The sequence below is a fragment of the Polyodon spathula genome, chromosome 17, assembly GCF_017654505.1.
Source record: "Polyodon spathula isolate WHYD16114869_AA chromosome 17, ASM1765450v1, whole genome shotgun sequence".
NCBI classification, from domain to species: Eukaryota; Metazoa; Chordata; class Actinopteri; order Acipenseriformes; family Polyodontidae; genus Polyodon; species Polyodon spathula.
Window position 1 is genome coordinate 34,015,608 of NC_054550.1, and position 13,979 is coordinate 34,029,586.

General features: G+C 38.6%; 1 protein-coding gene across 4 annotated transcripts in view; it reads left to right on the plus strand.

Annotated features, from left to right (window-relative positions):
* Positions 1 to 13,979, plus strand: part of LOC121329721 (nesprin-2-like) — a 99,938-nt gene that overhangs the window by 56,459 nt on the left and 29,500 nt on the right. For 3 of the 4 annotated variants that reach the window (XM_041275423.1, XM_041275422.1, XM_041275425.1), the window contains 20 exons: positions 519 to 699; positions 1,441 to 1,581; positions 2,118 to 2,273; positions 2,522 to 2,731; positions 3,268 to 3,369; positions 3,847 to 3,966; positions 4,172 to 4,372; positions 4,672 to 4,845; positions 5,516 to 5,647; positions 5,906 to 6,102; positions 6,578 to 6,710; positions 7,567 to 7,749; positions 9,025 to 9,174; positions 9,442 to 9,618; positions 9,984 to 10,139; positions 10,423 to 10,578; positions 10,777 to 10,947; positions 11,156 to 11,289; positions 12,085 to 12,289; positions 13,513 to 13,695. In XM_041275423.1, coding sequence (XP_041131357.1) covers positions 519 to 699; positions 1,441 to 1,581; positions 2,118 to 2,273; positions 2,522 to 2,731; positions 3,268 to 3,369; positions 3,847 to 3,966; positions 4,172 to 4,372; positions 4,672 to 4,845; positions 5,516 to 5,647; positions 5,906 to 6,102; positions 6,578 to 6,710; positions 7,567 to 7,749; positions 9,025 to 9,174; positions 9,442 to 9,618; positions 9,984 to 10,139; positions 10,423 to 10,578; positions 10,777 to 10,947; positions 11,156 to 11,289; positions 12,085 to 12,289; positions 13,513 to 13,695 — 3,262 coding nt within the window. The remainder of the gene's footprint in view (positions 1 to 518; positions 700 to 1,440; positions 1,582 to 2,117; positions 2,274 to 2,521; positions 2,732 to 3,267; positions 3,370 to 3,846; positions 3,967 to 4,171; positions 4,373 to 4,671; positions 4,846 to 5,515; positions 5,648 to 5,905; positions 6,103 to 6,577; positions 6,711 to 7,566; positions 7,750 to 9,024; positions 9,175 to 9,441; positions 9,619 to 9,983; positions 10,140 to 10,422; positions 10,579 to 10,776; positions 10,948 to 11,155; positions 11,290 to 12,084; positions 12,290 to 13,512; positions 13,696 to 13,979) is intronic. The other variant, XM_041275424.1, reaches the window with a different exon arrangement.

Consider the following 13,979-nt stretch of genomic DNA (forward strand, 5'->3'; position numbering starts at 1 on the left):
CTGGATGCCAGTGCAGGTACAAGAGCAGAGAAAGTAGATTTAGAGTTTCTGTTTCAGGAACAAAACTAAAGCATAACGTTAATGCACCCAATAACCAGAGTGGTTTTAAAAATAAACAAAAGTTCCAAAGTGCATATTTAACATATTGCTGAAGGTCTAGTGATTCATGTAGTCTGAAAAAGCAACTCCTTCATTTTTTATTAATTCCTGATCTATAAAGAAGCTTGGATCACAGATTGAATTGTCACGGTAACAAGTAGGCTTCTGCACTAAAATGACCTAACACTGTGCCATGCTTTGGCCTTTGGGGTTTGGTTTTCAAAGAGTTGCGAGTTCATAGGTCAAATGAGTTCCTTTGTACCTGCAGACCCCTGTAAAAAGTTAATCATCTCCTATTGATAACATGCAGTGAAATTAGTCTACTGAAGAGATTCCTATCCAATTTCCAATCAGTATTTCTCTAAAAAAAACAATACCAATGTATTTAGCAATATTTGATTTTCCTTATTCCTCACTAGGACCTCAGATGAAGTTTCAAAGTCCCCCGAGGGGAGATTCATTAAACCGTTAACAGGAATTGAAGCATCAGCCCATCAGTCTGAGGACCAAACCAGCGCAAAGTGGCAGCTCCTTCAGAATAGCTTATCCTCCAAACTGAAGACATTGGAAGAAACTGCTCATCAAGACTTGTTTTCTCAGGTCAGTACGTATTTTCGAGGAGAAGCACAATACAGCTGTGGCCAAATGTTTTGGATCAATCTATAGAATTAACTAATTTTGCTTCATAAAGTCAAATGATTAATGCTACATTAACATGCTGAATTACATACTGCTTTGTAGATTTCCATATACTTAATTTTATTTATTTTTTTAAATAATGTCTCAGTCCCAAAATCTAAGTGATTAAAAACTTTTGGCCGTAGCTGTAGGTTAGAGATAGGAGTTAAAAAAAAGGTAAATAAATACCAGTATTGTCAAGTGAAACTGAGAGAACTGTCAAGTGAAGATAGAAATTCAGTTTTAGAAGGAGACACTATGTCACACTTGAGAACCAGTAGTTACTGAGTGTGTCACAATAAGGCTGTATTTGTTCCATGGTTTCATGGTCACTGATTTCACAGTTTCTGTAAAATGTACCCATTACCAAGTCATTTAGTATTTTTCAGGTAAGCATTTAAATATTTAGGAACATTTACTAACTCTACAGAAAAGTAACCATTTTAAAATGTGACTATTTTTCTGCTTTTAATAAATATTGTGAAATATCTTAAAATACCTATTTTTAGCCCCTAATCTGTGTGTATATGGAGCCTGTATGTTTTTTGTATTTATTCATGTAACACTTGCACTACCTGTTCATGTTACTTTTAGCTCTAATTTTGTATTAGTTGCCCTGGCTGGGGATGAAGGCACTGACATGCATTTTGCACTTGCTTTTAGGTATCAGTAACAATAAGAAGTTGCCCCATTGCTGATAAATTGGCAATTTACAACATCAGATCACCTAATGTGCTGGAGTTAAAAACATATATAATTCAGCTGAGAGAACTCAGCCAGGAAGCCACTGTCATCCTGTCACAGGTAAAGACATTAAAAAGCATAGTGTAATCAAAACATATGTAGCATAACAGTGGGGCTCATTTGAGGAATGATGTGGTAGAATGTTTTATAGTATATCATCTAGACTGTATCTAACTTTGCGAGCAGTTTGCTGCTTAATAATTAATCTGTCTGTCCATGGTCAAGGAAAGTCAGGCAGGTTATAGACTTTATAGAGGTTTTTTTTCCACTGCTGTGGCAAATTTATGTTAGAAATGCTGTGCAGTGAGGAACTAGTTTGGGTGTCAGTAATTTTTCTGGTGAACTAATGGGAAAAAAATTAGTCTCATGGATGATGAAACTAGAGACCCTGTCTAAAAACATATATCACTCCATTTGACCTTGAGCAGTATATCATAGTTTCTTTCTTTCTTTCTTTTTTATTTGTTTAACCAATAAATGTACCCATTGAGACTGAGTCCTCATTTACAAGGGGTCCTGGAAAACAATAAAAAGACAATTGCAAAGTACAAAAAAACACATTTATTTATGTATGTATGTATTTATTTATTATTTAGGCCTGTCCTTCAAAAGAATCATGTTCTAAACTGGATCAAAATCTTCACAATGTTTTGAATGGAACTAATCTAAGCTTCAGCTGCATTGAAGACATGATATCCGGCTGTTACGAGATGTCGAGGGAAGATGCAAAACTGCATCTCTCACAACTGGAGGTAAGTTCAGTAACCTGGAGACAGTCATGACTGTTGTGCCAGAAACCCTTTTCATTGAAAAAAAAAAGTGTTTGTTACTCTCACAATTAGGACAACTATTTCTTCCACTCGTTAAAGATTTGGGGAGAGGGGGGTATTTAAAGATGAACCTGTTGTTCTAATGGATTGGGTTTGCTTCTATGTATACATTTGAATGTGTATGTTCAAATAATGTTAAAAAAAAAAAAAAACATTGTCTTCTTTTTCAGAACCTCCCTATGGAATTAGATGACCTGCACACTGAACTAAGCAGCTCAAAAGAGCCCTTGGTCCAGTGTGTCAGCCTCGCTGGTGGAGAGGAGGCTGTGCTGTCTGCCTGCCTCAACAGTTTACAGTCCTGCCTCTGCCTGCTTCAGTCTTCTGTCTCCTCCAGAAGCACCCTGCTACAGGCCAGACTGAATCACATCACTGATTATCAGGTCAGAAATGTAATGTTTATACATATATGATTACAATAAAGCAGTCTTGCACAACTTTTATATTGAAACGTATGTCCTACATCTGTATAATGTAACAGCGCGGTGTGAAGCAGACAGATAGACAAACATGCAGTTATGTGTAAAAGTCATCATAAATTGTTACCTTAGCAGTTAAAAGTATTTTTGTCAGTTACACAATAGGGGAGCATTTGAGCACCTGTTGACATGATCTCACTGAGTGTTTGGTGTGTTTAATGACATTGCTGTTTGAGAGGGCACGGAAGTTACCTTTTTGTACTTTATGATGTTAAATGAATGAAGTATCAGATAGCAGATCATTTCCATGGGGATCTTGATATATTATACATCAGATATAAATGTTTATTTAATCTTGAGCAAACCAAAGTTGGGCAGCAAAGTTTAAGGGCAGAATCAGCCTGCCTAGATATTAGTTTGCATGTTGGACTTTGGTAATGCGGCTTGCTGCTGTGATGCTAGTAGTCATAATAACCTCGTCCATGTGTTTAACCCCACAGACTGAGATAAGACAGATGCATGCTTCCTTGTGTGATAAAAAGTCTGTTTTACTACAAGTTTTAAATGAAGCAAGTGGCCAAAGCATTGCTGTGCAACTGCAGGTAACTACAGTTACCCTCATTGTCCTTGTCCTTTATATACTGACACGAACAAATAACAATGAACCAAGCCTATATGTTAAGTAACCTACAGTACAGTGTCTGGTATAAATCCAGTCTAGCGATGCTATAAAAACTCAGTCAAGCCATAATGATATTAACCCTCATAGAGTATTACTTTTGGCTTGCCTCTCTAAACCAGTGTGCATGCTTCTAGTTCTCATCACTGAAAAAAAAAAAAAAATCTGTTATAACTAAGACTACTACCTGGTCCACTTTGGTAACTTTTCCTTTGAAATATTAGCATGACAGTAGGGACTGTTCTTTTATTTTTCAATAACTCCAAATGTCATGTATGCAAAGCCTTGACACTGACCTGCTTTGGTATGTTGCTGTGCAGAAAATATCAATTTGTGCCGAATGGTACTGTAGTGTACGTGTTTGCTGTCATTCCCTTGTTAAATTATCGCAATGCCTCAGGTGGCTGAACAGCTGGAGTATGCCCTGCCTCCTGAGGAGTGCCAGGTCTCAGCTCTGAAGGAGCAGGGAGAGCGCCTTCACCTCCAGTCTGCTGTCATTCAGGAGGTCTGTAAGCTGGAGGTAAGGATGTAGGAGGGCCTGGTGTTAATTTGAAGTTACAATCAGGAACACATCACCATGAACGGCACAGGTTTGCTTAACTCAGCGGTGAACTCCCAGAGTTGTGATACTGACGGTCACTCTAGTTTCTCCAGTGCCATTAGTCATTTCTATGAGAGTGGTGATTTGGTCAGGTTCTTCATTAGACCTTTCTCGCCCCTCTCAGGATGTACTGGACAACACATGGAGCACCCTGAGAGTCAGACGAGAAGAACTCAAAGAGAACCTTACCACTGAGATTCAGTACGAGAGCCTGTTACAGGGCCTGTCCAACTTAGTGGACGCTGGTCACGAGAAACTCGCCCGCAACCAGCGCCTTGTCCTGCCAAGCCGTGCCGAGCTGAAGAACCACCTGAAGAAACATAAAGTATGGAAAATAAATTAGGTCTTTGTAAAACCAGCATGCGAGAAGCGTTAAATTCAATTTGATTTTTTTTCAGTGGATTTATTAGATAACAGAGTCTTAATAAGATACGCAGGGAAGAAATATTAAACAGTTCTGAGACGCACACACAATTTGAAGCGTTTGGTAGGTACGTTATTAATGATTCTCTTGAGGATGAAATCACTTCTTTTCTGGTGACCGTTGTCCTAAATGAACCCCCATGCAGTCTTTTGGCTTCTTATAACCAAGAAAGTTAGAACTGTATTTTTTCTTTTTTACAGAATTACTTCCATAACCTTGGCAACCACCTGGCTGCTGTGGAGAGGTTCTCTCAGAAAGTACCAGTAGCTTTGGCAAGGAAGCATGACAAGTTTTGGTTGGATCTGGTGGAAGAAATACGCTCTCTCCAGCAGCAAGCTCTTCAGCATGGAATACACATCCAGAGCATGTTACAAGTACAGCAGCATTTTAACTATTTATTCCTTAACTGTTTCTATTGCAGTGGCTGCACACTAACTACATTATGCATTTGAAATGTCCCTAAAGAAATCTGTACTGCAAGGGTCTCCAACCCAGGTCCTGGAAAGCTACTGTGGCTGCTAGTTTTCATTTCAGCCAATCTCTCAGTTACTTAATTGAACCAAGTATTGGCTTAATTAGTCAAGATTAACAGGTGTTCCAGATCCCTAGCTACTGATGATAAAGACACCTAGAAAACCTGCTGGATAGGGCCTGTCCAGGACCAGGGTTGGAGAGCCCTACTGTACTGTATATTCTTGAAAAAATTCCCAACAAGCTCTTATTTCACCCTTCGTTGTGGTGATTTACATTGTTATATCATTTCTCACCATTTCACTTTTTGATTTTGAGCGGAGAGTACCCTTATAAATGTCTACCACAGTATTTTTGTTCAGTATTTTTGCAGTTTTACTATGGTTTTCCCGAGGTTATACTATGCATTTACCATAGTTGACACTGCTTTGCCTCGTTTATTAATACTGTATGCTTTACTATACCATGCTTTCACTGTGTTTTATTACACTCCTCTATGCTTTTACTATAGTAAAATTTTATAAGGGTGAATTTGAGTAGGGAATCTTTTAAATTGAAAATGTGTTTTCTTAGGCCTGGACCCAGTTTGACAAAAGTTCTACAGTGCTTTTAAAACAGCTGCAGGAACTGGAAGCCAGGATACCTACAGTAGGACTGGTGGAGGAATCTGAAGAGAGATTACTAGAGCGACTTGCAATCTATCAGGTACCAGACCCTTTCATTCAGGGAACTATAATTGGTTATAATTACTAACTTATAAAATGTAAAAAAACATTGTGCTTAGGAGAGGTAGACAAATAACAAAATTCTGTCCTTAAATGCAGGTATTAGCACTGTGCTTTATATATTTAATTCTTAAATATAATTTTAATGAACAAGTTGTTGCCATGGTACTCTTTGGATGACGCACAGCACTAAATGAAACATTCAATAAAAACAGAAATTATCTTCTTTATTTGGCAGCAAATTAAAGGTAGTCTGGATGAAAATTGCTCAAGACTCTCCCATACACTAACAAATGGGAAGAAACTGTTGACAGCAGTGAGCTGCACAGAACTGAATTCGCTTCTGCGTCAGCTGGAGGAGAAGTGGCTGACTGTAATGAATAGAGTCGACCACGACCGCCACTGCTTAGAGATGCTAACAAAATACTGGATAAGGTCTGTACTTAAATAGACACCCTAAAACTTCCTTAAACAGTTTCATTAGCTTTTCAATAGGAAGAATTTCAGGTCCCCAGGATTTATTGAGCACTGTAATAGTATCACTCTGGGGCTGGTAATAATGTTTACAATTGGCAAACCAGGAGAGTATATGGGAGAAAACTTTAAAAATAGTTATTTAAAGAGACTGTCAAGGAAACCACAAATATCCTTACACTGCACTGATCCATTTATACAGTGGACCAAATACATACTGTAGATAGAGCAATTGAAAAACAAATCAATCTAACATTACCAATAACACTAGATCCAAGCACTGGGAAGCTGAAAGATTTGACACAGCATGATTAAACCCCTGGTGGATCAGAATTATTTGCATTCACATCAGCAGGTAGTCAAATCCAGGTAGTCACTGATTCTATGTTTATAACAAGTTCAGCTATCAATGACCTCCTCTTTCTCTTCCCTCTAGCTTTAGGAAGGGCTCCATTGAGCTGAGCGTGTGGATGACATCTGCAATGGACAGACTGAAGACTTTGAAACAGCAATCCCTCAGTGTGCCTCAGGATCTGGAGAAAGTGAGAGATCACCTCGGACGATTCCTGGTGGGTGCAGTGTCGGTCACTGTAGTTTTGGTTTGAAAATACAGTTTTGTTTGGTTGATATTTTCAAGTAAGCACATTAGATGTGGCTAACAAAAGTTCAATAGAATTTGTTATTTTTGAGTTTTGATCTCAAATGCAGTTGTTACTGTATGTTGTAAACTACATGCCAACTCCATGCAAAGTTGTACTTCAATGAACATAGCAAAAAATATATCATTCACGTTCATCCATGTTGAACTGGACAGCCTCAAGCCGCTGATGCAGTGTTAGATATTTTATGTAAAAGTTACACTTTACAGAATCTGTTTCTGTTCTATGTTGTTATAGTCCAGACCAATTAGTTGTATTATATTTCTTGTCTGCATTTCATATTGTCTTATAGTGTGGAATGCGTATTTCATTTAGATTAAGAACCAGTTCAGTGTTACCGAAGATTTAGTTTCAGTTGTTGGCATCACCAGTGTGTACTGCGTATGGATGAAACCCTTACAATTTGCCAGAAATTTGTATGGCAGGTCTAATCAAGTTATAAAATGTAGTATTTCTAATGTACTCACCGTACACCAAACAGTTCTGTTTCCATTGTGAGCCAGTGGTCTTGCATCCATTCAATCACAGTGAGTCTTGTTAATGATTTTTTGATATACAACAGTAATGATTAGTGCGGTGACAGCTGGGGGCACTCTTGCTTAATGCACTGGCTACTGGCATTAGTAAATCACTACATGTGTACAGGCAAAAAGTTATTTTTGAAAGTCAAGCACAATAACCCTGTAACCCATTTGCATTGCAGTAGTCACTGATGTTATCTGCATTTTCTTCTCCACATGTACTTTATTCTGTCTTCTTTTTCCAGGAGTTCATGAAGGAAGTGGATGCCAAGTCGTCTCTGAAGTCGTCTGTGATCAGCACAGGGAACCAGCTGCTCCAGGTGAAGCGGGCTGACACTGCCTCGCTGCAGAACCAGCTGGCTCGGTTTGAGCAGGGATGGACGGAGGTTCTCACTCCCCTGCCAGGAATCCAGGAGAAACTGCACCAGGTCAGGCGCCTTTGCCTTTTCACTCTTAGAAAGGGGAAAGAGTTAAACAGTTTGTGCAAATGCATGCCGTCTGAACTCACAAGCCAAGGATCACCTGAGCAGTATGTAAGGTGTCTAGTCAGAACAAGAACCTGTTGACTAAAGTAATGTTAAACTGCAGAATCACTGTGCACGTTTACCAAGGTGAACATGGAATAAGTCACATGTGCAATTTGCATAACTCATGCTAGCATACTGTGTACTTACGCAGTATATTTACATCCTTCATCCATAACTATTAAACACTCAATGTGCTAAGTTTAGATATACTAAAACTAAAAACTCAATGGTAAATGTTTTGACTAGAACCTTGACCAAAACTTCAACTTACTTAATTATGTCACATTCAGTTCTGGGCAGGTAGTCAATTCATATTCTTGTATTAAGTGAAATCACAGTCAGCTGTGTTAAGGAGGGCTTGATTATACTTTTCTTGATAAGGAAGGCTTTAGATGTATATTTTGCTACATTATAACAAGGCTCTTAAACCTAAAATGCAATTCTGCCGCATCACATCTGTAAACCAACAAAGTCACAACCCTTCTAACTTCAGAGTGAAATATCCAAGGAATAAAAATGGGGCAGATCAAAAGAGCCAAACCAGTGAACATCCCACAAAGGTACAGAATATACTGAAAGAAGTTCTGCCAGATTCCAATTAAAGCCAAAGTGTTAATCATTTCCATTTAACATGCCTCTAAAGCCCTTTGTTTTCTCCAGTAAAAGAATGAACAGAACTCCCAGTGCTAGCCACAGATTACCTCTGCAGTACCTTTCAAAATTCTTTGTGCTTATTCGTAAGATTAAGTGATCTACAGTGTGTTCTAGTTTCTATGCAGCAGCAAATACACGAGTCACCCAAAGATTCTCGCCCATGGCCTCAGGTTCAGGTATGGAGAGACGGGGGGGTGGGGGGGGGGGGGGGGGGGGGGGGGGGGGGGGGGGGGGGTGGGGGGGGGGGCGCGTCTTTTCCAGAAGTTTCCTGCCTCTACAGTTTTTTAAGCTTCATTTGTGCAAAAAACTAGTTTCATCTTTCAAGCTGGAGCATTCTGCATTAAGTGTAACTACTCATGCAGTAAACTGTATTCTTCTTGGCCCTATACAATCCCTGTGAACACTAGAACACAAGAGGTAGTATTTCTGAAGCCAGTCTTTTAACACAGTCACAAATGCTTTTTACAATTTTAATGTGGCACCACAGTTTACCGTAATGAGGTTGCCCATATTTTGCCTTAGCTCCAGATGGAGAAAGTGCCGTCTCATCAGGCAATCACAGAGCTGGAAACCTGGATGAGCGAAATTCATGGACTTCTGAGAGGAGATGAGGAAAAAATCAGCTGTCTATCTACTACAGCCAGTGCAAAAGAGATTCTTCAAAAGTACAAGGTAAAATGACTTTTCTCCTACACACTGCTGGATTTGAATCATTAGTTACGTTTTTAAATACTGTAAAAAGCACAATGATAACCTTGTTGTAAAACCTTATATCACAGTACTTTGCATTGTTATAAATTCATAGTAATAAAAGTTGTGCACTCTTTCCTGTATTATACTGAAAAACTAGAAGGCATTTACAATGTTTTTTTTTTTTTTTTTTTTAATTTATAAATGTTTTTTTTTTTTTTTTTTTTTTTTTTTTTTTTTACGTTTCAGGACTACAAGACAGAAATGAACTGCAAGCAACTAACCGTGGATTTTGTGAACCAATCAGTGCTCCAGATCAGCAGTACCGACGTCCAAAGCAAACGCTACGACATGGCAGAGTTTGCAGAGTGCCTGGGAGCCTTGAATCTCCAGTGGCAGCTGCTACAAGAAGCTCTCAGCAGCAAGGTTGGTACAGAGCATCCAAGGGAGTATGGGTGACCTTAAAATAAAATTAGAGCAAAATGTAATTTGTGATTGTAGTGGCAGTACACATTTGCAGTTTATTTTAAGCAAGCATTATTGTGGCTGTTTGCATTTTCAATCACCTTGTTAAAGACAAGAGTGGCAAAGTAGCTTTAGAAGTGTATTGCACATGCACAGGTCTGGTTCATTGACTTTATGACAGTAGAAATACCCATCACTGCAGACGAAAGGGTCAGATTCAAGTTAAGCACTGGGAGTAAATGACCCTCTGTATTCTTGTACAGTGGAAGATTAATACCAGCAGAAAGCACACTGCTCTGACGCTGCTCTGTTGGTTTCTAATGCAGATGCGACATGTGGAACATATGCTTGAGGTGTTCACGGAAAAAGAGAGAAACATGCAACTCATCAGCAGCTGGTGCAAAGCACAGGAAGAAAGGATTCTGGGATTTCAGACACCTGCAAGCCTCGCCTCTGCTGAAAACGCGCTGAAGGATTGTCGGGTAGAGTTTAGATTCATTTCAGGTGTCGTGTTGTACCCCACATTGAACACTACATGCACACCTTACAACTTTTGTAAGTCATTAACCAGCCAGAGGGCATCTTTTCCAGTGGATACTGTTATTCGTAAAGGTTTAATCCCTTTTAAGTTGACTGACACAAGGAAGGAACAACAATATGTACCACTTCATTAACTCTGGTCCACTTCCACAGCTAGACAGAAGTCACAGCTGTTTTTTTGTCATTCTGTACATAATTTTAATGTGTGTTTTCATGCATCAACAGGAAATTGAAGAAAAGCTGAAGGTAAAATCAAAAGAAATCCAAGAACTTAAGCATTGCTGCCTATATCCAGCTAAAGACAGCAGTGAACACCTGTACATTGATTATATTGCACAACTGGATGAGCTCAATGCTGACTGGACAAGATTGAACAACCAGGTATCCTAAAAAGCCTTCTTAAACAATATATTCAGTGATATATAACTCTTTTAAAAGTGTACCGTAGTAAGCAAGCAGAAAAGAAAAGCAAAGTGTAATTAGAAATGTACTTTTAAAACAACGTTGATAAATAATATTATTGGCCTTTTTTAAAGAATTAAACAGAACTACATCATTATTTTTTATTTTAATCTGTAGGTTATTCAGACAAAAGCATTGCTCCAGTCGACTGTGCAGCAATGGAAAGCATTTGATGAAACATTCCAAGAGGTGGACTTGAATATAGTCAAGGCCAGGTACAAGCTGGAGAGCAGTCATTCCCCTGTGCTGTCTTTCCAAGCTCTGAAAAGTCAGGTGGAAAAGTTGAAGGTAAAAAAAAACAAAACGTAATTCTGCATTTTAAAGATTTAGAAAGTAATAAAAGCAAAGAAAGCCCTCTGTATTCTTCTTCTTCTTCTTCTTCTTCTTCTTCTTCTTCTTCTAACTCCTGAATGAGTTGATAGAATAGTTTGGGTTGGTGCACTTTACGGCTATTGGTTTTGGGAGTGATATGACGTCTCCGTTCTCTCCCGCTCAGTCTCTGCAGGAAGATACTGAGAAGAATGAAGAGCATTGGAATGAACTCAGCAGTGTTTTCACCGCCCTTAAAACTATGTGCAGCCCCACAGCAGTTAAGCTGATCACTGAAAACTTAGAAGATGCACGTACAAGGTAAAGCCAAACCTTTGCTTCGGATACTTACTGAATTAAATACCAGCAATTCACACATTTTAAATGTTAAAGTTATGCAGTCTTTAAATGTAGCCTGAAATGTATTATTTTAATCAGAAGTCCATTAAGGTCACTTAACACAATTACATATTCTGGATACTCTCGCTCAGTCATCAGATTCAGAGTTTAAAACTCTGGTGGTCAATTATAGAACTGTAAATAGCTCTGTTGAAGTTTTAGAATACAACTCAGATAAAGTTTTAAATAGAGAATATGAGGACTGAATTTGTATTCCTCTCTTGACACCTTAAAATTGTAGCATATCTCAATCAAGTTTAAAACAGTGCGACTGTAACCCTAACAAAGTGTGAAGGCCTGTCATTTTCAGTGAAAGATTACTTCAGCACCCTTTTTTTTTTGATGACAGTAATTTTATATAAAAAGTAAAAACATACATTTTTAACTTGTTCCATCATAGGTTTGATCAACATGATAAAACAGAGAGCAGGGCATAAAGAATACAAAAATAATTTTCTTTAAAATGTACACATTCCAGGATAAACTAATTTTAACAAATGTAATTTAAAGACGTCCTTTATCGGTCTAGACCCTGCATGATGGAAAAGGTGTCTAAATATCCCTGGGAGCCAGCTTTCAGGGCTTTCTTGTGTGGCCCCTGTCAAATTATTCAGAACTGTGCTAGTTTTATATTGATGATACATCAAAATGGATCGGCTGAAAACAGTTTACAGTATTGGTTATATGTTAATAAAGTATGCTTGCTCGTTTTTCCAGGTGGACTGCAGCAATTCAAGAATCCTCAGATGAGCTCCGAAAGGCTCAGAGTTTATATGAGCTTTGGCAGAAGTACAGGGATCGCTTCGCTGACAGCGCCTTGCTGCTCAAGACACACGAAGAGGAGTGCAGTAAGCTTTTAAGCGCCGTTCCTTCAGAGGAAAGCACAGTGGATTTCATGCAGAGAAAGATAGACACTATTAACGTAAGTGCACCTGGAGGTTTAACAAAAAGTAGAAAGAACAAAAAAAGCTTCAGCTCAGCAATTTCAAACAAGGAAACTGAAAAACAGAGTAGACTTGATAGAGAAAATCATACCTGGTGTAACAGGCAGTGCTGTGTGATGCACTGCTGCTGTCAGTGAGATGAGTTTGAAAGCTCTAAAACCATGACTGCAGATGAGCCCGGCAGTTTTGCATTGTGGCTGAGACAGACGCTTGTGGTGTGCAGAGTTGCCGGTTCGCACCCAGCCTCCATTCTGTTACACTGGTATTTAAGTGTACTATTGGACTGGTACCAGTACAGGCATCAGTCTGAATCAAAAATGCAAGAATTTGAAAACCACACAGCATCTGGTTAAAAATGAGTGGCATGGTTTTACATGGGAACTGTATTCAGTGTTAAAATACAAAATTAGGTACATGATAGTGTCCCATCTATCCATCTCAGGTTCCATTCAGAGCAGAGCGACTGTGATACTCTGTAAAAATTCTGCTGTATCAGTACATTAATATGTTGTAACTTTTTTCTCATAAATGCACCAATGTTTTTTGTTTTTTTGGCTTTTTTTTTTACAAGTCCGTCTTGTATTTTAAAATCTGCAGGATTTGATTTAAAGTAGCGTATATGAGTAATATTTTCCATTTAGATAATGTGCTGTCAAATGTCTGGCAGTAAAATGCAATATATAATTAATATTTTGATATAGTTGCTACACTAAGCATGGCCCTTCAGAATTAATGTGAATCTTAACCCTTCACAATATTTCCCCTGGTTACTTTGCAGGTAAAAAGTAATGAAAACCCAAATAACCTCAGTCCTAAATAATGATCGAGCATCAGTTTACTTGTGTAGCCCAGGACTGGGTAATAGTGATGGCTCTGTGACACTTACTAAAATCAAACCATGTCAAACTGGCAGACAAAATGGAACATAGATTCCCTTTAACATGCTCAGTTAACAGTGGTTCTCTAATGGCTAAAGGAGACCTCTGGAATATTTCTTTGAAATTCTGTAACAGTCCTATGAAAATGCATGCAGCACAACTGGAAAGCACAGCGCAACTTAAACATTAAACGATTGATAAAGGAAAGAACAACTTAACAAATAACGCTCTGCATTCTTGTAGTACGTTAAATGGGTTGTTGACAAGTATAAAATGCAAGAAAAATCTGTACCGTGTAACTTTTATTTCCTTCTTTCATTTAGAAACTCGTGAATGAGACTGAAAACATGCAAAGCAACACAGCCCAGGTTTCAGAGACTTCGAAAGAACTAACCCAACAGGTGGATCCCTCAGCAGCTATATTGATTGAATCTGAAGTAACAGACCTGTCCAACAGACTGGCGCAATTGGGGAAGCTTCTTGCAATTAAGCTGTCTGAGCAAAAGGTAAAATGTTATGAGTATAATCTTTTAAATCAGAGCTGCCCAACTGTTTTGAGGCGCCCTGATGGCCAGGGAGCTGTTAAAGAGCCTTTTCAAACCCATTGCGAGTCCTGAATGGGGTGTTACACAGCACATGTCTGCACAATTGTAAGCATGGTAAGAACTCGTTGTAAACATTCGTAAAATGATAAATTAGCCTACTATACATGTCCTTTATCCAGGAAAGTAAATGTCTCAAGTCTCTCTCACACACACACACACACACACACACACACACACACACACAC